We start from the raw sequence: 24727 nt of genomic DNA, 5'->3' as shown, positions 1-24727 counted from the left end.
CATTGTGATCCGTATTTTATAAGTTTTACCATCGATTTCTGTCTCGTGCACATTGTCATGCTCTTGTACGATTCTTTGCGCTATTTTAAGTTCATCGACCTTAACAAACACACAACCGAGGCTACGACTTGTTTGCATGCGGACAACGTGCTTTTTTCTAGTTCGAGAACTGAGCTGATGAAACTGTGAAGGTCATCATACGATGGTTTTCGCGGTAGATGCGAGTAATCAATGCGAAACGTGTTCTCTCGACGTCTCATGTTGTTACTCGAACACTCGGAGACGAGAGATTAAGACGGTAGGGCCTACGATGCCCAGCGATTTAACTTCCAAATATAACTTAGAAAAAGCCCGTGCTTGACTTCCGATGACCAGCGAGAACAAATGCGTCTGCTTGACTCGGAGATTGAGCGCTAACTGACAGAGTGCAGATGTTAGACGGAGCGTGTAGGCAGTGTATGAATGACGAATATTAAAAAAATACAGAGGTTTGTTTTGCATTCCTAGTCCCTAGTACTGTTAAGATTTGAAAAGTTAATGTAAAAATATCGAGTTTTGTTAAATTATTGTTTGTAAAGAATTATTGTTTCCTACAAATTTTAGCTGATATAAAATGCAACCTATTGGTAAATAAAAATCATAGATGTTTGTTTTTCATGTTCCACTAAGTCTTGAAAAATATATTAAATTCTAAAATTTCCATGAAAATGTAGATTTTATAAATAAATATAAGATAATTCTACTCCAAAAAATTCACATGTTGCTTCGTTTTCATTAGTTTGTTTTGAAATGCGTGGACTTTCAGCAGAACAACGTCGAAAAAAGTGTACAAATGGTGCACAGAACGCGGACTGTCACTGAGAAAGATAGCAAAAATGGAAAATAGGTCCTGCTATCCCTCAGTTGGATGAACGTATACTGGAGGCGTTCGAGCAAAAGAAGGTGGAGAAATAAGTCGGTGAAGAGGTATTTTCGAGAACGCTTCTTAAAAATCATGATTTGCGGTGTCCACTGTATCTCAGCGCAGACTAATCAGAAGTGAACAAACGTACGCAGCATAGTTAAAGTAGAAGTTTTTCTAGACACCAACGTTTCTGTTTGATTTTTATTATATTTTGAATTTTTGGTGATTGTTCAAAGTGAAAACTACGTGATTTCACGACAAATCCGCCATTTTGTAGCTGTTAAACCTCCCTAAAGTAACAAATAACGGAAAGGAAAACGTTGGGGTCTGGTTATTTATATGTAGAAAGTGTGTGCAAAATTTGAAAAAATTGGTGCAGTAGTTTTTGAATGACGAAGGACACGGACTTTCAAAACCTGCTTTCGAGGAAAACGCGTTTAAAAGTTTTTGTCTATAAAATCAATGGAAACAATTAATTACTCCAATTAGCCCGTGGGGACTCACATTTAAAAAAAAAAATTTCTTTTATAATTTATTATCTACCTACTTATAACTATCCCTAACCTAATACGTGCAAATTTTGAATCATTTGTATCACAGAGATTGAGCACCTCTCTTCAAATTTCGTGCAGTATTGTTCGAATTGTTGTTCTAGTATATCCAGGGAGGCCATCTCGTGTACTTCACTAGTCCTTGTCCAAGGGAGTAGATTTAGAATCATCTTTAAGATCTTACTTTGAATGCGCTGAAGCCTAAGTTTGTGTGTTCGTGCACAGCCCCGCCAAACAGGGACTGCGTATTCATTCCCAGTAGATGATTTGTTTATAGACAACCATTTGATTCTTTAGGCACAGTTTAGATGTTCTACAAATCAGCGGATACAGAGACCTAATGAGTATGCTGCATTTTTGAACGATTTTGTCAACATGTGACCTGAATATCAGATGTCTGTCAAAGGTGAGTCCTAGATAGATAACTTCGTCGGACCATTGAATGACCTCATTACCGAATCGTATTCGGCATTCGTCTGATGGAACAAGTTTTGGAGATCTTGAATGTGGAAACAAGATGATCTGAGTTTTTGCTGCATTGATCACAATTTTCCAGCTCCTAAAATATTCAGTTAGAGTGTCCAGACCTGTCTGTAGTTTATTCTTCAGAGCATTAATGACACGATCTTTGTAAAGAATGGCAGTATCATCAGCAAGTTGTGACAGAAAACTACCACCCGGAAGAGGTGGGATGTCTGTTGTAAATATGTTGTATAGGATGGGACCTAAGATTCTTCCTTGGGGTACACCAGCAGAAATAGTAAATCTTTCTGAAAGTGCATTATTCAGAGAAACATGGAATGCTCTATCTGCAAGATAATTTCTGATAATTTTTATAAGATGCATCGGAAAATTATATCGATGCAGTTAAAACACCAGGCCATCGTGCCACACATTATCGAATGCCTTTTCAATATTCAATATTGCCATGGCAGTCGTTTTGGACACTGATTTGTTTTGCTGGATGACGATGTTAACTCTTGTGAGTTGGTGGATGGTGGATCTTCCTTTCCGGAACCCAAACTGTTCTTCCAGTAATATACACTGTTCATCTGCGAAAGCAAGAATTCGCCTTGGTATGGACTTTTCAAGCAGCTTGGACAGGGCAGAGAGTAAGCTGATGGGCCGATAGCTCTTGGAAAAGGAAGGATCTTTCCCCGGTTTCAAAACTGAGATAACTTTAGCTAACTTCCACATTGAAGGGAAGTAACCAAGCTCCCAGCACCTGTTAAAAAATTTAGCTAAAAAACCAAATGAGCGAGCACTCATATGTTTCAGCTCAATGTTGAATGTGTTGTCGAAACCGGGGGCCTTCATATTTTTGGATTTTTTCACAATAGCCATCAGCTCATTCGCAGTGACTCTACTTTCCTCAGGAACCAAGCTGTCTGATTAGTCAACCTCAGCTACGCTATCTTCAACGACTCTCTCATGTGGACTAACAATGTTGAGTGCTAAATTGTGAGAACACACAAACTGCTGGCCTAGCGTATTTGCCTTCTCTACTGGTGTGATCAAAGGTATTCCTTCAGCTGCGTCCTGGGGTGACATCAGAAGAGGAATCGGCTTCGGTTTTTTTTTCTTAAGCACCTTCGTTAAGGACCAGAAGGGCTTTGAATGTGGGAGAATTTCTCGAAGCTTTTGCTGGAAGTTTCTGTTGCGAAGCTCAGTTATCCTTTCCTGGATTATCCTAGTTAAGTTGTTATAAGAAGTCTTCATATCTAGGATGCCAGTTCGTTGATACTGCCCTCGGTAGATATTTCGAAGGTGGATGAGTTTCTTGGTGACACTGTCAATTTGAAGAGATGATCTGTGCACATGTTGTACTGGAACTGTCCTATCACGAGCGACGGTGATTGAATGCTGGAAGGAAGATAGTGCCGCATCGATTTCCATCGAGGAATGAAGTGGTAAACTGATATTAATAATTTGGTCGGCGATTTGTTGAAACTGGACCCAGTCGGTGCGATAATAGTTCCTCCGAGGTTGAATAGGCACTGTTTCTGGTGAAAATCCCAACGTCAATTTTACTGGAAAGTGGTCGGAAGATAGCTCGTTGAAGACAATCGGAGAGCTGTCTATGGCGATGTTGCTGATGAATATATCCAAAATAGAATGAACTCCCGATCTGGAAAGTCGCGTTGGTTGATCCGGAGCGAGGATGTTGTACTGTGCAGCTTCGTAATCTTCGGCAAGTACGAATCCGTTTCGATTCTGTCTTGTTTCCCCACAGCTCATGCCGTGCGTTCAGGTCCCCAGCAATGATGAATTTGTTCTGTCGTCGAGTGAGCATAGCCAGATCTCGCTTCAATGATGCACACGTACCATCTCGAGGATTGGTTTGTTTATGGCAGTACGCTGAAATGATGATGATGGGTCCCATTGTCGTTGTAATCTCAATTCCGATGGCTTCTATAAGTTGCAATTTAAAGGCTGACAGAAGTCTGTGCTAAATGGATCGTTGTATGGCAATTGCAACTCCATTTCCTCTGGTAGTTTTTCAGTGGAGCCTGTGAACCCTGTAATTGGAAATAAAAATAGAAATTCCAGGTTTAAGATGAGTTTCAGTTAAAATAGCATTACCGGCATTCTTCTCTTGAAGAAAGTCGGACAATTCAGCAGATTTGCTCCTGAGTGAGCAAGTATTCCAATTTTCTAAACCTACTTTTTATATTGCATATTCGATGATGAATTTGCCTAGTGCGTTGATTTGATCTAACCGCGTTCTGCATTTTCGTAGTTTTGTTGTCATTGTTTCAAAAATGACGATCAGTTGTTCAGCAGAGAATCAGAGCAGTCACCAGAGTTATCCTTTGCTTGTGGTTGATTATTGCCCCACCCAGGAGGGACTTTGGAGGAAGAATCTTTTTGTGATCCAGCGGCTGAATCTTTTGTATTGCTGAATTTTTGATGGAGCTATGTTTATTTCTTGAGCGTTGCGAAGCCAGTCATTATAAACCACCATCAGCCAAAGATAACAGTCAGAAAATGACTTCCAAACTACCCCCGGCGAAATCATTTGCTACTATTGCACCCTTTTCTAATAGTAGTGCTATTTGTGAGATTTGTAGTGCAAGCCATCCCAGTTATAAGTGCAAGAAGTGTCTTGCTTTGACGGTACCCCATCGTAGAGTTAAGGTAAGAGAACTGAATCTATGTTTTATTGTTCAAGGAAGGCCTCGTAATGTATGTCTAATAGAACTTGCCAGGAGTGTCAAAATAGACACTACACATTGATACATGAGCCCAAGATAACATAGCCCGATCCAAATCCTACCGTGAACGATCCAAAATCTCTTACTTAGGATTTGAAATCTGATAATCCAAAACCAAAACCCAGTCAAGTGGTCATTAGTTCTCAAGTATCACCTCAAGCCGAAAATGTATCGTCTTTGTCCAATCCAGTCCCCAAGGTTCCTTCATCGGATCGCACTATTTTACTTACAGCCATGGTTGACGTCTTAGACAGCCATATAAATTTCCATCCCTGTTGCGCTTTCCTCGCTAAAAAACCAAATGAGCGAGCACTCATATGTTTCAGCTCAATGTTGAATGTGTTGTCGAAACCGGGGGCCTTCATATTTTTGGATTTTTTCACAATAGCCATCAGCTCATTCACAGTGACTCTACTTTCCTCAGGAACCAAGCTGTCTGATTAGTCAACCTCAGCTACGCTATCTTCAACGACTCTCTCATGTGGACTAACAATGTTGAGTGCTAAATTGTGAGAACACACAAACTGCTGGCCTAGCGTATTTGCCTTCTCTACTGGTGTGATCAAAGGTATTCCTTCAGCTGCGTCCTGGGGTGACATCAGAAGAGGAATCGGCTTCGGTTTTTTTTTCTTAAGCACCTTCGTTAAGGACCAGAAGGGCTTTGAATGTGGGAGAATTTCTCGAAGCTTTTGCTGGAAGTTTCTGTTGCGAAGCTCAGTTATCCTTTCCTGGATTATCCTAGTTAAGTTGTTATAAGAAGTCTTCATATCTAGGATGCCAGTTCGTTGATACTGCCCTCGGTAGATATTTCGAAGGTGGATGAGTTTCTTGGTGACACTGTCAATTTGAAGAGATGATCTGTGCACATGTTGTACTGGAACTGTCCTATCACGAGCGACGGTGATTGAATGCTGGAAGGAAGATAGTGCCGCATCGATTTCCATCGAGGAATGAAGTGGTAAACTGATATTAATAATTTGGTCGGCGATTTGTTGAAACTGGACCCAGTCGGTGCGATAATAGTTCCTCCGAGGTTGAATAGGCACTGTTTCTGGTGAAAATCCCAACGTCAATTTTACTGGAAAGTGGTCGGAAGATAGCTCGTTGAAGACAATCGGAGAGCTGTCTATGGCGATGTTGCTGATGAATATATCCAAAATAGAATGAACTCCCGATCTGGAAAGTCGCGTTGGTTGATCCGGAGCGAGGATGTTGTACTGTGCAGCTTCGTAATCTTCGGCAAGTACGAATCCGTTTCGATTCTGTCTTGTTTCCCCACAGCTCATGCCGTGCGTTCAGGTCCCCAGCAATGATGAATTTGTTCTGTCGTCGAGTGAGCATAGCCAGATCTCGCTTCAATGATGCACACGTACCATCTCGAGGATTGGTTTGTTTATGGCAGTACGCTGAAATGATGATGATGGGTCCCATTGTCGTTGTAATCTCAATTCCGATGGCTTCTATAAGTTGCAATTTAAAGGCTGACAGAAGTCTGTGCTAAATGGATCGTTGTATGGCAATTGCAACTCCATTTCCTCTGGTAGTTTTTCAGTGGAGCCTGTGAACCCTGTAATTGGAAATAAAAATAGAAATTCCAGGTTTAAGATGAGTTTCAGTTAAAATAGCATTACCGGCATTCTTCTCTTGAAGAAAGTCGGACAATTCAGCAGATTTGCTCCTGAGTGAGCAAGTATTCCAATTTTCTAAACCTACTTTTTATATTGCATATTCGATGATGAATTTGCCTAGTGCGTTGATTTGATCTAACCGCGTTCTGCATTTTCGTAGTTTTGTTGTCATTGTTTCAAAAATGACGATCAGTTGTTCAGCAGAGAATCAGAGCAGTCACCAGAGTTATCCTTTGCTTGTGGTTGATTATTGCCCCACCCAGGAGGGACTTTGGAGGAAGAATCTTTTTGTGATCCAGCGGCTGAATCTTTTGTATTGCTGAATTTTTGATGGAGCTATGTTTATTTCTTGAGCGTTGCGAAGCCAGTCATTATAAACCACCATCAGCCAAAGATAACAGTCAGAAAATGACTTCCAAACTACCCCCGGCGAAATCATTTGCTACTATTGCACCCTTTTCTAATAGTAGTGCTATTTGTGAGATTTGTAGTGCAAGCCATCCCAGTTATAAGTGCAAGAAGTGTCTTGCTTTGACGGTACCCCATCGTAGAGTTAAGGTAAGAGAACTGAATCTATGTTTTATTGTTCAAGGAAGGCCTCGTAATGTATGTCTAATAGAACTTGCCAGGAGTGTCAAAATAGACACTACACATTGATACATGAGCCCAAGATAACATAGCCCGATCCAAATCCTACCGTGAACGATCCAAAATCTCTTACTTAGGATTTGAAATCTGATAATCCAAAACCAAAACCCAGTCAAGTGGTCATTAGTTCTCAAGTATCACCTCAAGCCGAAAATGTATCGTCTTTGTCCAATCCAGTCCCCAAGGTTCCTTCATCGGATCGCACTATTTTACTTACAGCCATGGTTGACGTCTTAGACAGCCATATAAATTTCCATCCCTGTTGCGCTTTCCTCGATGGTGTAACCCATCCAAATTTAGTATCCCGTTCTCTTGTTGAGTACTTGAAAATAGACCAGATACCTACCCATGTTGCCCCTGCTGTACTGATTACCATGCCCAAATAGAATGTTTGGTCACCGATGTGGTGACTGATTCTCTTCTAGATCAAAAATTAGACTATAGGTCTTGGAATATTCCTTTCGGTTTATCTCTTGTCGATTCTACTTTCCAACCCCCAGGAGGAAAAAGCCTACTAATTGTAATAGAATTATTTTTCCAATTAATTCTCACCGCATAATTAACACTTGGTAAAAATTTACCAATCCTTAAGGAAACCCATTTGGGATGGGTTGTTGCGGGTGGTGCTGAAGATAGCAGTGCAAATCAGCATTGTTATACAGCTAATCTCAAACTACTTTCTGAATGCATCGAAAAGTTTTTGAATTTTGAATCATTCGAAATTGTTGATACTGTATCTAAGGAAGAGTAAGAATGTGAGCAGATTTTCTGTTCAACCACAATTCGTAATCACGGTGGCACCTGTACTGTTAATCTGCCATTCAAGGAATCCGTAAACGAATTACAAAATAATCGCTCATTAGCCCTTAAATGTTTCCACATTCTTGAGCATCGTTTTAACAAAAATCCCGATTTGAAAAAAACTTATGCTGATTTCATTACTGAATACAAATTGTAATTCCTTTGCAAACAAGTTTTCGGATTCAACGATCTCTCTGAGAAACTTGTTTATTATTTGCCACACCACGTAATTCTGAAATCAAGCAGTTCCAACACCCGTTTAAGAGTTGTTTTTGTAGCTTCGGCTCGAAGTCCATCACTAAATGACGTTATAATTATTGGATCCACAGTTCAAGATGATCTTTTCTCCATAATTCTAAGATTAAGAAAACATCGTTTCGCAATAACAGCCGATATTTCCAAAATGTACAGAAGAATACGTGTTAATGAAAATCATTCCAGCCTACAGCGAGTTTTCTGGAGGGATAGTCCTTATGAGCGCCTGCAATTACTTGAATTGATAACCGTTACCTATGGAACGTCTAGCGCCCCATTTTTGGCTACCCGAACATTATTACAATTAGCTCGAGATGAATATCACCGTTTACCATTAGCATCTAAGGCAATTGAAGAAGATTGCTATGTAGATGACGTGGTATCTGGAGCAGACACCATTGAAAAAGCCATTAAACTTCGATGTAATTTAACAAACTTATTTAATTCCGGCGGCTTCCCGGTGCTTAAATGGTATGCGACTGATCCCACTAATCTTGATGCAAAGCAAAGTCTTGGCATTACATTCCTTTTGTGGAATTTGGCCTTTCTGTTTCAACAGACTTCGCAGCCGATTCTTAGTGTACAGAATCATTGCATGGCTAGTACTATGGATCCTAATGACACTAAGATCCCTTCCAGGTCGGGGCTCGAACATACGACAACTGGCTTGTAAGACCAGCGTCTTATGCACTGAACCGCCAACCCGGGACAAATCTTGATACTGTTCCTGAAAAAAAACACAAATTTTTTTAATGTGGAACACATTTTTGTTTTCTATATAGGGGTGCAAACTAGAAACTCAAGAACAATACACGTAGAAATGGGGTCAGGTTTTGAACAATTACAGCTCAGTCAAATTTGTATCAATTATTAATATTATGTCACTATTTGATTGGAAATATTTCTACGTATTGATTTGAATGTTCATAGCCATGTATTTTTGATTGTATATCATTGAAATGTTCATTAATAGCAAGCAGTGTCCTATTTGGTCTACAAAAAATCACCGGCATACTGGATTTCCCTGCCATAGTCGACGGTTTTGAAGGAGTTAGCGATTTATCAAAGAGAAAGCATTGCTCTGATTGGTCAATCGATGCTAAAGCGAAGCTGTTGGAAGCACGCGAATCTATAAATAGAAGCAAAATTAAAGCTAACGTTTCAGTCCTACGAGTTAGAGGTGTGCGAAACAGTTCATATTGGTGAGCAGCTCCGAACCGATCAGCTCACCAAAATGAATCGATTCGATGTATCAGCTCATCAGCTCATTTAGATTGAACTGATGGTTAATTTGTGGCCCGTTTTTCTTGCGCCATGAGAGGTAAGATTTCTTGCTGATAAAATCTCATTCAATCCGTTAAAGAAGGACAGATGCAGGCATGTTAGAAATAACGAAAGTTGGTGCAATTTTTTTTCTCGTTTAGAACTCGTTCTTCAAGAGCCGGAGATCTATTCAGCTCGTATCTTATTCCCCTCTTCAACAATGCGGCGAACTGGGTAGCAAATAAGTGAGCTGGTGAGCTGCGGTTCTTTTAAAAAGAGCTGTGAGCTGTCAGCTCACTTTTATGATTCGATTCATTGGAACAGCTCAGGAGCGAATTGCCCATCTCTACTACGAGTAGCATGCTAGGAGAAGGTTGTTGCTAGACAGCAAGATAAAAATTGCCATAAAACGATTTGAAGCTATAATTTGTATGCTCTGATCTTGTGTCATGCAAGTTCGGATGAACTTCCATGTTATGTCGTTTTGCCTGAGAAATTGACAACTACCCCAGGGTAAATTTGGAATGCATAAGATTAATTTCCAATTTATATAAGATGAACTCGATTGATAATATGAAAAAGTTTATCGCTTCAACCGAAATCGCAGAATGGTTTTAACGGTAGAGCAACGCTATAAAAATAACTGCTTGCATACAAAACTTGAACACAAGCTTGGTGAAGAGAAGCTTATATATCGATATCCGTATCGCAAGCTTAAATATCGTTATCCGTATGTGTACAAACATATAATTGCATACATGTGGGCTATTGGTGTAATTTCGTCGGATACAAAACAAATACAAATCACGATAAATAAAGTCTATATTCTGGGTTCGCGTGTTCGGTTTTGGTTCCTAATAAAGTTCAATCTAAGCAGACTCTCGTGCATTTGCGAATTCAAAAGTGTGACGATTAATTAATCTATTTGATTGTAGATAATTAGAAATTTTGGTTGCCTTGTTCCACATCAATGGCTCGAACAACCCCATGGGGCTGATCCTTGTAGTTTTTTATTCGAGTCTTCTAATATAAACAAGGTTATAAAAACGTTAGGTCTATTGTGGGACTCTGAAAACAACATTTTTCGTTTCATTGTGATTCAAAACCACCTTCGTATGTACCAACCAAACGTATTGTCCTTTCCGAGATCGCCCGTCTATTCGACCCTTTAGGCTTGGTTGCCCCGGTTATTGTTTTGGCTAAGGAAATCATGCAGCGCTTGTGGAAAGATGGGATGATCCATTAGCTAATGGTATATTTCAGTATTGGCTCTCATTCAGAGAGTCCTTGCAATATCTTAATACAATAAAAATTCCACGGTTCGTTGGATCGACACGCATAGATTTTATTGAAGTGCATGGTTTTGCAGACGATTCGAACCGTGCCTACGCTCCAGTGATTTATTTAAGAGTTTTTTCTTATACCATTCTTATATTTAATTACTTTGTAGTATGTCAAGGATAGCTCCATTGAAACCATTAACAATTCCTAAAATGGAATTATGTGCGGCCTTGTTAGTTTCGAGGCTAGTTCAGAAATGTATATCATCGTTAAAATTAGATACCAGGCGCGTCTGTCTATGGTCCGATAGTCGTATTGTCCTGGCTAATGAAATCTCCCACTCAGCTTGAAGTATTTTTTCCTAATTGTGTTACAGAGATAAATACTAACACGGATAGCTTTTATTGGCATTATGTACGTTTGGAGGATAATCCAGCAGATGTAGTATCCCTAGGACAGTTTCCTCAAGCTCTTGTAAATAACATGTTGTGGTGGAATGGAGCATGCTTTCTGAAATCTTTTCAATACAAATTCTACATCCCAGATTTGTCCCAGGATTCAGAGTTACTAGAAATCCTACAAAATGTGACAATTATGTCTGCCACAATTCTTTTCGTTTCGGAAATTGCAAAGAGTTATTGGATATGTTCTTACAGCTAATTGTAGATCCAGCCATGCAAATAGTGTTTATTCCAAAGGGTTGACGGTACCAGAATTACGAAAGTCAATGCTTACTATAGTTGGTTTAATTCAACGGCTTGAAATGTCGAATGGAATTCGTTTGATTTCATTAGGAAAACCTAGTCGTCGTCTAGGCACGCTTGATCTAGTGTTTGTTGACGGTTTATTAAGAGTTGGATGTAGATTAGAAAACCTTATGAAGCCCGGCATCAAATATTGCTACCGAGTAAAAATCCAGTTTGTGAATCCGGGATATGCATTTAGAAAACCTTCATTTAGGCCCCTCCGGCTTGATGTCAGTTTTGTGTAAGAGATTTTGGATTAATGCCAAATTAACCATTAATGCCAAATCAACCATTCGGAAAGTGCTAAGTAAATGTATAACCTGCTTCCGATCTCGTCCACAATGTCTTCAACCCAAGATGGGTAGTTTACCAGCAGTCCGTGTTGTTCCTTCTGATCCATTTTCCCAGACAGGTGTAGACTTTGCCGGACCGATATTTGTAAGGACTGATCTCCGAAAATTCATTTGAGTAAAGGCTTACATCTGTATATTCATATGCCTTGCTACCAAAGCCATTCAATTTGAACTGGTTTCTGACTTGTAGTCAGCAGCATTTATAGCTGCTTTGCACCGGTTTGTTAGTCGTAGAGGATTAGTACAAGAAATACACTACAAGATCACGGCTTGTTTTTTTTGTTGGTGCTAGATCAGATCTCTATTAACATCTCTTGATGTTTCGAGACGATCAGGCCAAGGGAAAAATGAACCACGTTTTTCCGCAAGAGATGGAAATTTATTTCACCACGATCTCTCAATTTTGGAGCCTTGAGTGAAAAGTACAAAAACCCTAAAAATTCTGTCCAATGCTTGTCTAATGTTTGCAGAATTCTGTTCGCACGCAAATTGAAGCGGTTCTTAGTTCGCGCCCATTCATTGCAATATCTTCGGATACACATGAACCTTGTGCCTTGACTCCGGAACATTTTCTGATTGACAGAGAACTAGTTGCTATCCCTGAACCCAGTATTGTAGATATCCCTGTTAATAATTGTCCCGATGGAATTATTTCCAGTCTCTAGAAAAACAGTTTTCCAAACGTTCGTCGATATAATATCTCAATACACTATAGGCTCGTTCCAAATGAATTAAGGGTTCTCCTAACGTGATTCCCGGGCTCATTGTTTTAATAAAAGATGATAACCTTTCTTCTTAGTCAAGAAAACTGGGCAAAACTTGAAATGTTTATCCTGGCAATGATTCTATAGTTAGAGTAGTAGACGTACAAACATTGACTGGGGTATACCGTCGCTTAGTATCCAAACTCGCATCACTATCAATTGAAGAGAATGATCAAGCACTCGCAACTACAGATCCACATCGTAGCCCGGCGGGTGAATGTTCGATACCGAACGCATAATCCATAGAAAAAATCTCTCGTGTCTGGTCTTTTCCCAATAGTATTGTTTTGTCATTCATTCCCGTTCCCAAATTCCTCAGCAAACTCAAGGTTAACCAATAACTAATCACTATTCCCTGTAATTCACACACAGTGATCATTTCCATTCATGTCAGTCGGTGTTGAACAGCTCTTGGCTCCTGGAGAATTTTTCTGGCTACCTAGAGTTTCATTGATTCAAGACTACCTCAATCATTAACAGTCAATTAGTCAGCATTGCTTAAGACTATACAAAGAGTGATATTCTAATATAATCAGTCTTTTTCAAGAAAGAAATTAATCTGCCATTTTTAAGACTAATTATTCTTCGAACCAACCAGTCTTTCTTAAATCAGTTTTTTATCAAGACTTATCCAAACTAAGTCTATTTGAAGATTGATTTAGCCTAGTTAATTTACGTTCTTCAAAAATGCCTGCATCCAACCGGAAAGGCAACAAGTCTAAGGTTAGAAATAATACAATATAGAAGAAACCCCAATCCGTTATTCCAAATTTTTCTAACAACATTGACGATCTTACAGAATCTGTATGAGAAAATAAAAGACAACGGACGGACTCCCCTTCCGTTGAACATATGCCGTCTACCAATATTTACGATATTCTTGCTGAATCTGATTGTAGCGACATAGACGTTCTGGTAAGAAACAACAATCTATGCCTGCAGTTACGGTGATGATCTCCGACTTCAAAGCATTCTATACTGAGCTTTCTACTTTTTTCCCGGAAGCAAAAGTATCGTTTAATTCTACCTACTAGTATTCCTTCAATCTTAATGGCTATTTTAAACGAAGTCGATTCAGGCGATGTAACGAAAAATAAAATGGTCTACATACAAAATCGGCTTTTTCAAAAAAAAATATATATATATATATATAATTAATTTAAAATTTATCAATGATGTTAAATAATTGTTTGATTTTTTCTGTCGTGAATACTTACTTTACTATGGGCGCCATTTCAAAATTTACCCTCTGGGAGAGTGATAAGTTTTTGATCGTGAATATCTCTTGTTATACTTAACGCAACAAAATAATTTTTTCTCCATGCTATCAGAAATATAATCAGGAATTTGTGATTAAATTTTCAACAGTGTAAAATAAGCAGAAATAACTCAAAAACTATGTTTTCTCAGACTTTTGGAAACAACGAGGAAAACTCATCACATTCGCTTGCCTTTTTCGCACCAGGACGACGGTTTTGAGTAAGTTAGGCACATATCAGTTCCAATGTTCTACTGGCCGAGTGTAATAAGTAAATCTTGACCGAGAATTGTTCATTTTTCTAGTACGTTAGACGGAACTGGATATCGTACTAAGGTTCTTCCACCAACATCAGTAATAATGAGGTGGTAAAAATCTCAATTGCTCAGGTGGTGCTCTCCTTTGCATTCGGACGTCGTCAGAACCTACATGTTGTAACTAAATTGTTAACATGATTTCTGGAACTAGATGCTGGGACTGAATTCAGTTTCTATATTAAAACTTAATGTAATGTTCAGAATTTAGTTCTATAACGCAATTTGGAAAATTCTAAAAATATCTTCAGTTCCTTACTCTTAGAACTAAATTTATGACCTGAGTTTATGATCTGGATTCCGAAAATTTGCAGTTGGTTTTATTATATTTATTTCTACTAGTATCTAAATCTACAAAACTGTATTTGTCCCGTGTTATTTAATTGTATGGTAGAATGTGTTTGTAGTCAATTATTCGTACTGTAGTACAGATGCATCGTTAAAATTCTGGAAGCGAAGCAATGGAAAATGCTAAATATACACAATCTTATACGAATGATTATCTTTATTCGGAAGTGAGAAAGAAACATGTCAGTTTTAGTCGTATTCATGTCTCCAGTTATGTCTGTGACATCACCCACCCGCCCTTTTTTTATTTTGAATTTTATATTTTTTTCAACATTCATATTGCCATTGTGACAGAAACATTTCTTAAACCAAATGTCAACTTGAAAAGCAATCCACATTATGTGGTTCATCGAGGGGGAGAAATGGTGGTGGAGTTGTCATTTTTGCCCAACGGCAAATCAAACATCGAATTTTACCTTCTTTCAATACAAAAGTTATTGAAAGCTTGGGAATCGAAATGAAACCATTAGTGGAATTTATTTTATCACTGGAGCGTATTTGCCATTTTAATGCACCGATGAACAACTAAATTTCTTTAAAGGCGATTTACAAAAACTCACAAGATATCAACCGAAATTTTTCGCAATATGGGACTTAAATGCAAAGCATGCCCAGTGGAATTGTAGGCAAAATAACAGTAATGGTAAAATACTTCATAATCAACTCTCTGCTGGTTACTTTACAGTTCTTTATCCCAGTAATCTGACTTGTTTCTCTTCCGTGAAAAACCCCTCTACAATTGATCTGGTTCCAACAGATCAAAGTCACATTTGTAGAGAACCGATCACACATGCTGACTTTGACTTAGATTATCTTCCTGTAACATTCAGACTTTCCAACGAAGCTATAATTAATCCAATTAGTTCTATATTAAACTATCATAGAGCTAATCGGTTTGAATAGAGATCTCAGAAATCTCATCTCATGAAAATCATGTGGATCATGAAATTATTTTAGAAAATTCTGCGGACATCGACACAGCAATAGATAATTTGAATCATTACATTATCGAAGGGAATCTTTCTGTTCCATTAACTAACGTAAATTAAACTCTCCTATCGTCGATGACAATCTTCAACTGCTCATTCGGTTGAAGAATGTTCGTCGACGATAATATCAGTGAATCCTATTGGAAATGAAATCTCACTGAAATATGATTATATTTCATCTCACGTGTTGTTACAAGATGACACTACTGAGACGAATTTTGATGAAATTAAGTCAATTATTAGGAAACTCGAAAACATGAAGGCTCCTGGTGATGATGGAATCTTTATTATTCTCATTAAAATTCTTCCCAATGTTGCCTTGAGACTCTTGGTTAAAATTTTCATCAAGTGATTTTCATTAGCTTCCCTAAAAGATGGAACAACGCTAAAGTAATTCCCATCCTCAAACCTGATAAAAATCCAGCAGAAACCAAGTTTTCGACCAATTAGTTTACCTTCTTCTATCAGTAAACTTTTTGAAAAAAATATCTTGTTGAGAATGATGTCTCACATAAATGAGAATTCAATTTTTTTACCAGAGCAGTTTGGATTTCGTCATGAACATTCAACTACTCATCAACTTGTCAGAGTAACGAACATGATAAAAGCAAACAAATCTTCTGGCGTATCCACTGGAGTTGCTCTTCTAGACATAGAAAAAGCATTCGGCTTTGTTTGACACAAAGGTTCAATGGCAAAAATGTCCAACCTCTAGTTTACTGTTTATTTGATTCAAATGATTCAAAATTATTTAACTGATCGTACTCTCCAGGTTAGCTATCAGAATTGTAAATCTGAATTGCTACCCGTACGAGCAGGCGTTCCGTAGATTCGAGCCTAGCTCTAATCTTGTATAATATTTTCACTTCTGATCTTCCAAATCTGTTACGACACAAGTCTATTAGCCACAAGTAGAAATGTACGAATGATCTGCAGTCGCCTACAAAGAAGCTTAAATACTTTTAGTGATTATCTGTCGACATGTAAGATTGCTCCAAATGCAGCAAAAACGCGATTGATTATCTTTCCTCATAAGCCAAGAGCTTCTTTTCTTAAACCAAACAATAATCACATTATCGAATTGAATGACTTGGAATTGACATGGTCTGATCAAGCCAAATTATAAGGTTTAACGTCAAGTTGTTCCACCAGGAAGAAAACGCTTCAAAGGATTCAGAATAAAATTCTGAAAAAGATTTTGAAGCGTCCTCTCGGGTTTAATACAAATGAGTTACACAGACTCATAAATATAGAACCATTAGAATTGCGGAATCAAATTATGTCCTAATGGTAATAACCAAATCATGTATATAAAAGGGCTGAAAGTCACCACTTGTGGCTGAACACCCAATTTTAATCTTAATAATTTTAGTTTAACTCATATTTCAATAAATATTTATTTAACAAAACAAAAATGTCCATTCATGTACGCACACAAAAAGCTCCTCGTTTAAGCATTCTGTGCTAACGCGCACATTTGTGTTGCTATATTGAAAGAGGTGGGGTTTACTCCTTACTGAATAGATGCACTGAAAATTTGTATATAAGAAATCATTTCACGCACACAAATTCGTTATTGTTGTAACCATTGCACAGTGAACATCCCATAATAAAGAGTTTAAACTGAAATTTCCTTTCTACCACTGAAAGAATACCATTTGAGGTTTGATGTCCGCTGTTGAGCCTGTCGGTATCGAGTATAGTTCGTTGAAGCGTTCCAAGCCGCTATTGAACTTCGTCCATCGTTTTGGGAGCACCGCCAAGAGAATCAACTAAATTGGTCCATCGATCCGATCTTCAATCAGAATCTACCGAAGGAACCGGTTCGAACCGTACTGACGTTGTAAGGACGATTTTGATTCTCTGGCGTGTTGGAGTTAGCCGTAACGAAAGTAGATTGCCCACTAAAGATAATTTTGTTCTTATGCCAGTTTGCCTACAGTGTACACCGAACAAAGCTAGTGCCCTAAACATGGGAAGTAAGGTAAAATTAATAAGATTTTACAAAAAAATGGTACTTCTTGGCGAGTACAACATAATTCTAGCAACTAAGTGAGGGTCACCAAAATATTCTCAAGAGGGAGGGGGAATAAGTATTCTTAGCAAAGGGAGGTTACATTGATCTTAATTTACGAAGAAATCATACAATCAATGCTTGTGTTGTGTTTCACTACAATCAGAGTATTTCAATGGCAGGATAATTTCTAGAATTTTTTGCGGCCTTTCCTTTACGAAACATTTCCGAACATCGCCGGGTAATTCAGTTTGTCAGTGATAAGTCTGGAAACTATAAACTCCACAAAACCCTGCTGAACACCGTCTTTTGTCACGTTTACCTTCGGCTCATCAGTTCTTAAAGCAGTTCAAATTGAACTGTCATCTTCACCTTCACCTTCACCAGTTCAATTAGACGGACGAAGACGCAAAGTCTACATAATTTATGTAACACTATTCATTTTGACCTCCCGGGCGTAAAGATCATATTTAAGCAAAATAGACAATTCTTTGAAGGGTTTATACAGGAAAATGAAGAATCAGCATAAACCTGCGTTAAATCTCTTTCGAAATGATTCAAATATCATAAAGGTTTTAAGCCCAGCTTTATGGTTGACATTATTTTTTTCGAATGAATATATTTCGTATTAAATAAACCGTCATTTGTTTATGTATTTTTGTTGAATATGTATGTGTCGCATCGTTTTTTATTACACAAAATGGTCTGATTTCATTGCCGACGACTGCTCCTCCAAACGACCGAAGTCCAAATGAGGACACGACCTGAGCGTTTGAAGTTTTGTATCACACAAAAGGTCTGCTATCATTGCTGGCAACTGCTGATCCCGACGACCAAAGTTCAAACGATATCACGACCTGAGCGTTTGAGGTTTCATACCATTCAAAAGGTTTGCTTTCATTGCCGATGACTGTTCCTCCTAACAACTGAAGTCCAAATGAGAGCACGACCTGAGTATTTGAGGTTTTGTAACACGCAAAAAGTCTGCTCTCATTGCCGACGAGGGCTCCTCCTGACGACAGAAGTCCAAATGAGAGCACGACCACCACGCTTTATACCTGGTATGTTCTTTCTGATGTTGGTGAGAGATCCTCACTTCGACATCCAGTTCCGTCTGGAGCGCTAGAAGAAATAAACGATTTTCGATCAAAGTTTACCTTTCATACTCATCCAGTAGAACATTCTACCTCAAATCCGTCGTCCGGGTGCGAAAAAGTGTGATGAGTTTTCCTCATTATTTGCAAAAGTTTGAGAAAACTTTGCTTTTGAGTTATTTATGGTTATCTCACACTGTTGAAAATTCAATCACACATCCTTAGATTACTTTACGGCCAGAAGTCAGTTTCAGATATCATGACTCTTGTAAAATGTTCAAGGGCTACTGTATTTCATGTCAAGGCATCAGTTGGACTCCCAGTAGTATCAAGAAAACCTAGAAGTGGTCAGAAGCGATCTGTGAGAACGCCAGGGTTGATAAAATCCATTAAGATGAAAGTAACTCGTAATCCCGTTCGGAGCATGAGATAAATGGCAAAGTAGGCTAATCTATGAGACAACGGTAAGAAGAGTTGTGAAATATGACATAAAAATCTAAATCTAAATATGACTTAAATCTAGAGTTCGAGTTAAGACATTTTATTACTGACATAATTAAAGCAGCAAGAGTGGTGCGAAGCTAGAAACTGTTTAGTAATCTGAAGAAGAGGTCCACCGTCATTCTTTTTTGATAATTTTTTATAGTTGACAGCGTGTCCAACAGTCGCACCAATCGGTTTATAAGTTTGAAGAAAGCTCTGATCTCTCTGATCTGATATACCCGATAATATCAAATTCATGTTTTGGACCAAGCATCCAGCAGGGGTGATGGTGTTTGATTTGGTTGTTTCCGATTGCCAAAAACTAGACCCCGTTTTTATCTAAGAAGGCCTGAAAGTGAATACAGATGTGTTTAGGAGTTCTTAAGGATCATTTTTTGCCTTGGAATACATCTACCTACGGCAAGGAAGAAAATATTTTGTTCCACTAAGACGGGGTTCCTGCCCACACGTCGAAAAACACAAATGTGGTTGATGGACAACATGCCTCAATTCTGGTCCAAAGAGATGTGGCCACTTAGCTCGCCTGACTTAAATCCTCTGGATTTCAGTGTATGGGCGAATATTGAAGCACATGTATGTGATCATCCTCACTCGAATTTTATCTCTCTTCGGACCTCCATAAGATAGCATTGGAGAGAAAAGTCATCAGATTATTTTGCCAAGGTCTCTAAAAGCTTCAGTCGTTGTCTAGAAGCGGTCATAAATGCAAATGGCGGATATATTGAGTGAAGAGGAAGCTTAATCTTCTACGAACATTTTATGTTAAACAGGTTATGTTTGAAGTTTATAATAAAGATAATAAGCCCCAATGAATTGAAAAATGTTTGACTCTACCACCTAATGTTCTCGTAGATAGCTGAAATGAATTTAACAATCTTGGGCTCGTTTGAAAGCTACTTTTAGGACTCCAAATTAAATTTCGCGTTAGGAATTTTAATTATTTAAAATTTTAAGGTATTGAAGCATCATTCAGAAAACAGCAGATTTCATCCGAATAACAAGAAGATTCAGATGTATTGTGGCATCCACCAGCACAGTATCAAAAACACAACGTTGCGTAAACTTTTCGAAGTTAGTAAAAACATTCTTAAGCCTGCGCTAAGTTTATCAAACGATTTAAGTTAAGCATATCGGATCACGTTTGTTTTAAAGCGAAAGTTCATATCGTATGATTGAGAACGTATATGCTATACGAAGGAATTGAGAGAGGTCGGGTTAATCGTCAGATTCACTACGAACTTAATACTTAGTATTATAAATATAAAAAGCCAAACATGAGAAGGGCATGAATCAGGGTTTCTTGCTCTCATTTGTTAGTGTTTAACCTCGAACGACCGGGTAAAGCCGTAATTGAACTTGGACACCAACACTCGCGGAAAAGCAGACTCCCTCTGGTGTAGTTCTTATTCCACATGCATTTAGTAGACCACTCCTTTGTGTCGTGAAGCGGAGGCACAGGACGTGTTTCGCCTTTTTTACTCATTTGGACAGCCACGGCAGGCCGAAGATGCCGCGTGACCGAACCTGAACCGGTACTAGGTGAAGGTGTTTCACGTTTTGTGATTCACTTATGTCACGATTTCTCACAAAAACACATATATTTTTTGTGTATAACACATAAGTTTACTCGTATGCAATTTTAAAGCTACACAGTACGCAAAAATCTTGTGATTTTACATCCTATAAGATGCACTTAAATGGAGCGTCGTAATTCATACAAATTTATATTTAAGAACATGTAAAATTGTGTGATTTGAAAATTACATGTCTTGAATTCGAATGATATAAAAACAATAAATCGATAGCAGCAGCGCGACTTGAACCAAGAAACATTAGATCACAAGCACATCGGTTACTCGACTGGACCGCAGAGCTAATTGAATAATTGATAAATATAAATCTATACATCGGCACTAGGTAACCGATTGCAAATTACACTCGGAGCATGTAAAATTCTGTGCGAATGGAATATTGCGTCATTTGAAAAATTAAGTAGTTGTGAACTGTATCGTTTGTAGAATTCTGTCACCTGTAAAATTCATTTTTTTTCTGTGTATCCATGTATCTGGCAGAATATTGGTACACATATTTTGTTAACCACAAATTTTTTTTGTAGCGCTCAAAATAAAACGGAAAGTGCAGCAAAAACTGGATCTCGAAGTCTCGGAAATCAAGTGATACGGAAAGGTCATATGTGCATTCAAAATCTTGGAATTATGAAAGGTAAATATTTGTTATTATATAAAATCTATAATTTAGCAGTTTATCTGCAAAAATCTATAATTTAGCAGTTTACTACAATGCTGTCTAAAGAAACTAACTTCATTAGTATGGCTTCGTCGACTGCTACTCAATTCAATTGGGTACAGTTTTAAAATTAAAACATGATGAAGACTTTAAAAGTGAACAATTAAACGTGTCACCGCACGTCAAAATGGAGACCTTCGATTTGTATCTTCGACAACTTAAAAAAATGTTTGCTTTTCTCATATAGAATGCAATCACCATGTAAACTAATTTTTAACAGAGGGCTCGAATCAATTCAAGATCACAAAATATCTGTGTTGATAACTGTGTGCATGTGTGTGTATGTGACAAAAATATACACTTGATTTTCTCAGGGATAGCTGAACAGATTTTCATAACTCAGATTTATATGAAACGTGACCATGTAAAAACAACACTTTTCTATGAGATCCTTATCCGATTTTCTCGGACATGGATTAAAATGAAAGTTCTAACGGTATGTGGTGGACGGAAACGAACTCGAAATAAAACGAACCGTTCACGGAAGTTCAAACCGATTATGTATTTCTGGGTTTCGTGAGGAGAGCGTCCTTTTTCCGCTCGAGGTTAATATAACTGCGGTGTGTTGTTCTCTCTGAGAGTGATTGTGTAACTGTCTCCGATAGGTTCTCAACTCTCTCACATCAACGCCGCCTATAAAGTTTGGTGGAAACGTTCCACTATTCCATTTGCCTGAGGATGATACGCCGTTGTGTGAATGTGTTCCTTATCCGACTGATCAAGATTCAGAGAGACATTCGTAACATTCTTCTTCTCGTCTAAACGTCGTAAAACTTCAGCGGAGTTTGAAATAAAGTTGCGAATTTCAAACCCGGCTTGTGCGTGAATAAATTTAATCTCATTACACAAACGTACTGCTTCATCAACGGTGTCTACGCTATCCAGGAAGTTATCTACATAGTGGTTATCTATAATAGCATGAACAGCTCTTGGAAATGGTTTTTCGAATTCTAGCGCGTTTTTATTCTGCACGAATTGTGCAGAACAAGGAGAGCATGTTGCACCAAAGGTAGCTACATCCATAATGGAAGTTTGGGAGGTGGGGGGTTGATCTGGATGATCTCTCCACAAGAATCTCTGAGACTTTATCTTGATCACAAATCCGAATTTTATGAAACATCTCTCTTATATCAACAACTAAGGCAATATTCCGTTGTTGAAAGCACATCAATATAGAAGGAAGAGACGTTGTCATGTCTGGACCTTTAAGTAGCATATCATTGAATGAAATTACATTCACCGATGCTGCCGCGTCACACATCAGTCTTAACTTTCCTGGTTTTCTTTGTGTTTTGACTATCCCTAGTGGAAGGTACCAAACGCGGTCATTGTTCGTCAATCGTAGCTCCTCATCTGAGATTCGATGGGCGTATCCCTTTCCTTCATATTCGGCAATCTTTGCTTTCAACAGATCTTTAAGACGCGGATCTTTGGATAAGCGTTTTTCTAACGACTTCAATCGGTGCACTGCCATTGGATAGCTATCGGGGAATGCAACATAGTCGGTTTTTCACAGTAACCCCGTTTCGAAAGCTTTTCCTACTCTGCGAGTACTGGTTTTCAGTATGTATTGTGCCCGCTTGTCGTGTTCTGTGATTGGTTTGACCGTAGCATTCGGTGAGGAAAAACTTTCTCATTAGGTCGTGAAGTTCCAGGTTTCCGATTTCGGAGTGAGCATGTAATTGTTCGATAGGGTTACCGTCTCTCGATTTTCTTCCAAAAACACACCAACCTAAGCGTGTCTTTACCGCCACAGGATCATTATCATTTCCTTCACATACCTTCAATGCGGTTAGTAAATGCACGTGTTCTATCCCTATGATTATCCTCGGAGATACGTTTGTATAACTACGAACAGGTAAGCCTTTAGAGTGGGGATATGTTTCCTGTAGTACGTCAAGGTTTGAGTTGGTAACTTTAGTTTTTTTATTGTTCAAACATCATTCAGTCTGAATTGTTCATTCTGTCCTTGTCCAGAGATTACAATCGACACACGCTGAGAATCTTTCTCTTCGCGCGTCACATTGTCTATCCAACTGAGCCATAGGCTATCAACCGGTCCTGATACACCTAATTCGCTATTTCTGCTTCTAATAAAGTCGAGGTTGAGCCATCGTCTAGAAAGGCAAAGGCTTCAACTTGTTTACCATGTCCTTGGACTGTAACCGGGAGATAACGAAATAATGAGTAGGGCGTTATGCAATGGTGGTTCTGATGCGCCACATTGTTCGAGGTTAACCCTTGAGCAATTTCCCTAGCATTTATCGTTTGTACGCCCTGAGAGTGCAAGAGTGTATGATGCCGAATTCGACAGCCGTCAACCCCACATTCTTTCCCTGATCGACAAGGTCACTTGCGGTGTGGTATTAAACAACTCCTACATAAACCTTTCTGCCGGACTGCTTTCCATCGACCTTCAATATCCAGCCCTCTAAATTGAGGACAATCGATAATTATGTGACTCGGATCACTACGATAAACACAACGTCTGGCGCCATGTTGATTGGAGCATAGTGGAGGATCGTGACTAGGTTTGTCGTAACATTCTGGTGCAAGCGAACAGTTTTTGATAAAAAGATATAACGTGTGTTTCATCTAAACCCCTGTGTCCGAGGTTATTTGGTTCCACCGAATGTACATGTAAGCTTCCTGTTTAAAATTTCAATGCTGTACATGATAGTTCGTGTGCGAGTTGGCCAGGAAGAGTTATATCTGATGCGATGTTAACTAACCTACATAGAAAAATACTGAACGTTGACAGGTTGGCCACTGAGTATGATGCTTTGAAGCAAGCCCACTCCATTTTAATGTGTGACGGCAATTTCTCAACTAACTCGTATAACAGTATGGGGTTTCCAAGATGGTCATGAAGATTGGCAATACTAATATGATCAACCAGATTTTGGACCGCGAGTCCGAAGGATATAATAGACGGAAGGTTGTCAACTTTGGGAGATGGTACAGTCCGTAATCTGTGATGCAATGTGTGCACGCCGGCCGGCCATACAATTTACGAAGTGTGTCTATGACGTGTGGCATCACGAGACTATGACTCTATGATTGCGGCATCAAGAGACGACTTTTTACTGATTCCAAGGCGGGACCTTTTAGGCATCGCTGTAGCCTGGCCAAATTTTCGGCGTCCGTGAATCCACATACAATCGTAGTATTGTTAAATGAGCTTAGAAATAAGGGCCAATCTTATGGATCGCCTGAAAACACGGGTAGGTGACGAGGCATGACTTGACGTGCTGCCATTTGCGCCGGTGACGGACCGACACCCACAGTTAACGAGTTTGTTTGCAATCCACATTCTGGTAGTGTCGTTGAGTTATGGTCATGTGCTGTTGAAACATTAATCGAACTTCTTGAGAAAGGATTGATTGGATTGTATATTTAATTAGAAGGCCACGGATGCATTCCCCCTCTATCACTCGAGGAAATAACTGGTACTGGTCCGCATATTTGTTCCGACGATGACATACGTAGG

General features: G+C 38.8%; 1 protein-coding gene across 4 annotated transcripts in view; it reads left to right on the top strand.

The window, feature by feature from the left end:
* LOC131429748 (dynamin) overlaps positions 1 to 24727 on the top strand; it is a 1035717-nt gene that overhangs the window by 493481 nt on the left and 517509 nt on the right. For all 4 annotated transcript variants that reach the window (XM_058594080.1, XM_058594078.1, XM_058594079.1 and 1 more), the window contains exon 7: positions 21047 to 21153. In XM_058594080.1, coding sequence (XP_058450063.1) covers positions 21047 to 21153 — 107 coding nt within the window. The remainder of the gene's footprint in view (positions 1 to 21046; positions 21154 to 24727) is intronic.

The sequence above is a fragment of the Malaya genurostris genome, chromosome 2 (genome assembly GCF_030247185.1).
Source record: "Malaya genurostris strain Urasoe2022 chromosome 2, Malgen_1.1, whole genome shotgun sequence".
Taxonomy (NCBI): Eukaryota; Metazoa; Arthropoda; class Insecta; order Diptera; family Culicidae; genus Malaya; species Malaya genurostris.
The sequence above is the reverse complement of the archived record's forward strand: the minus strand, read 5'-3'. Positions and strand labels throughout refer to the sequence as shown.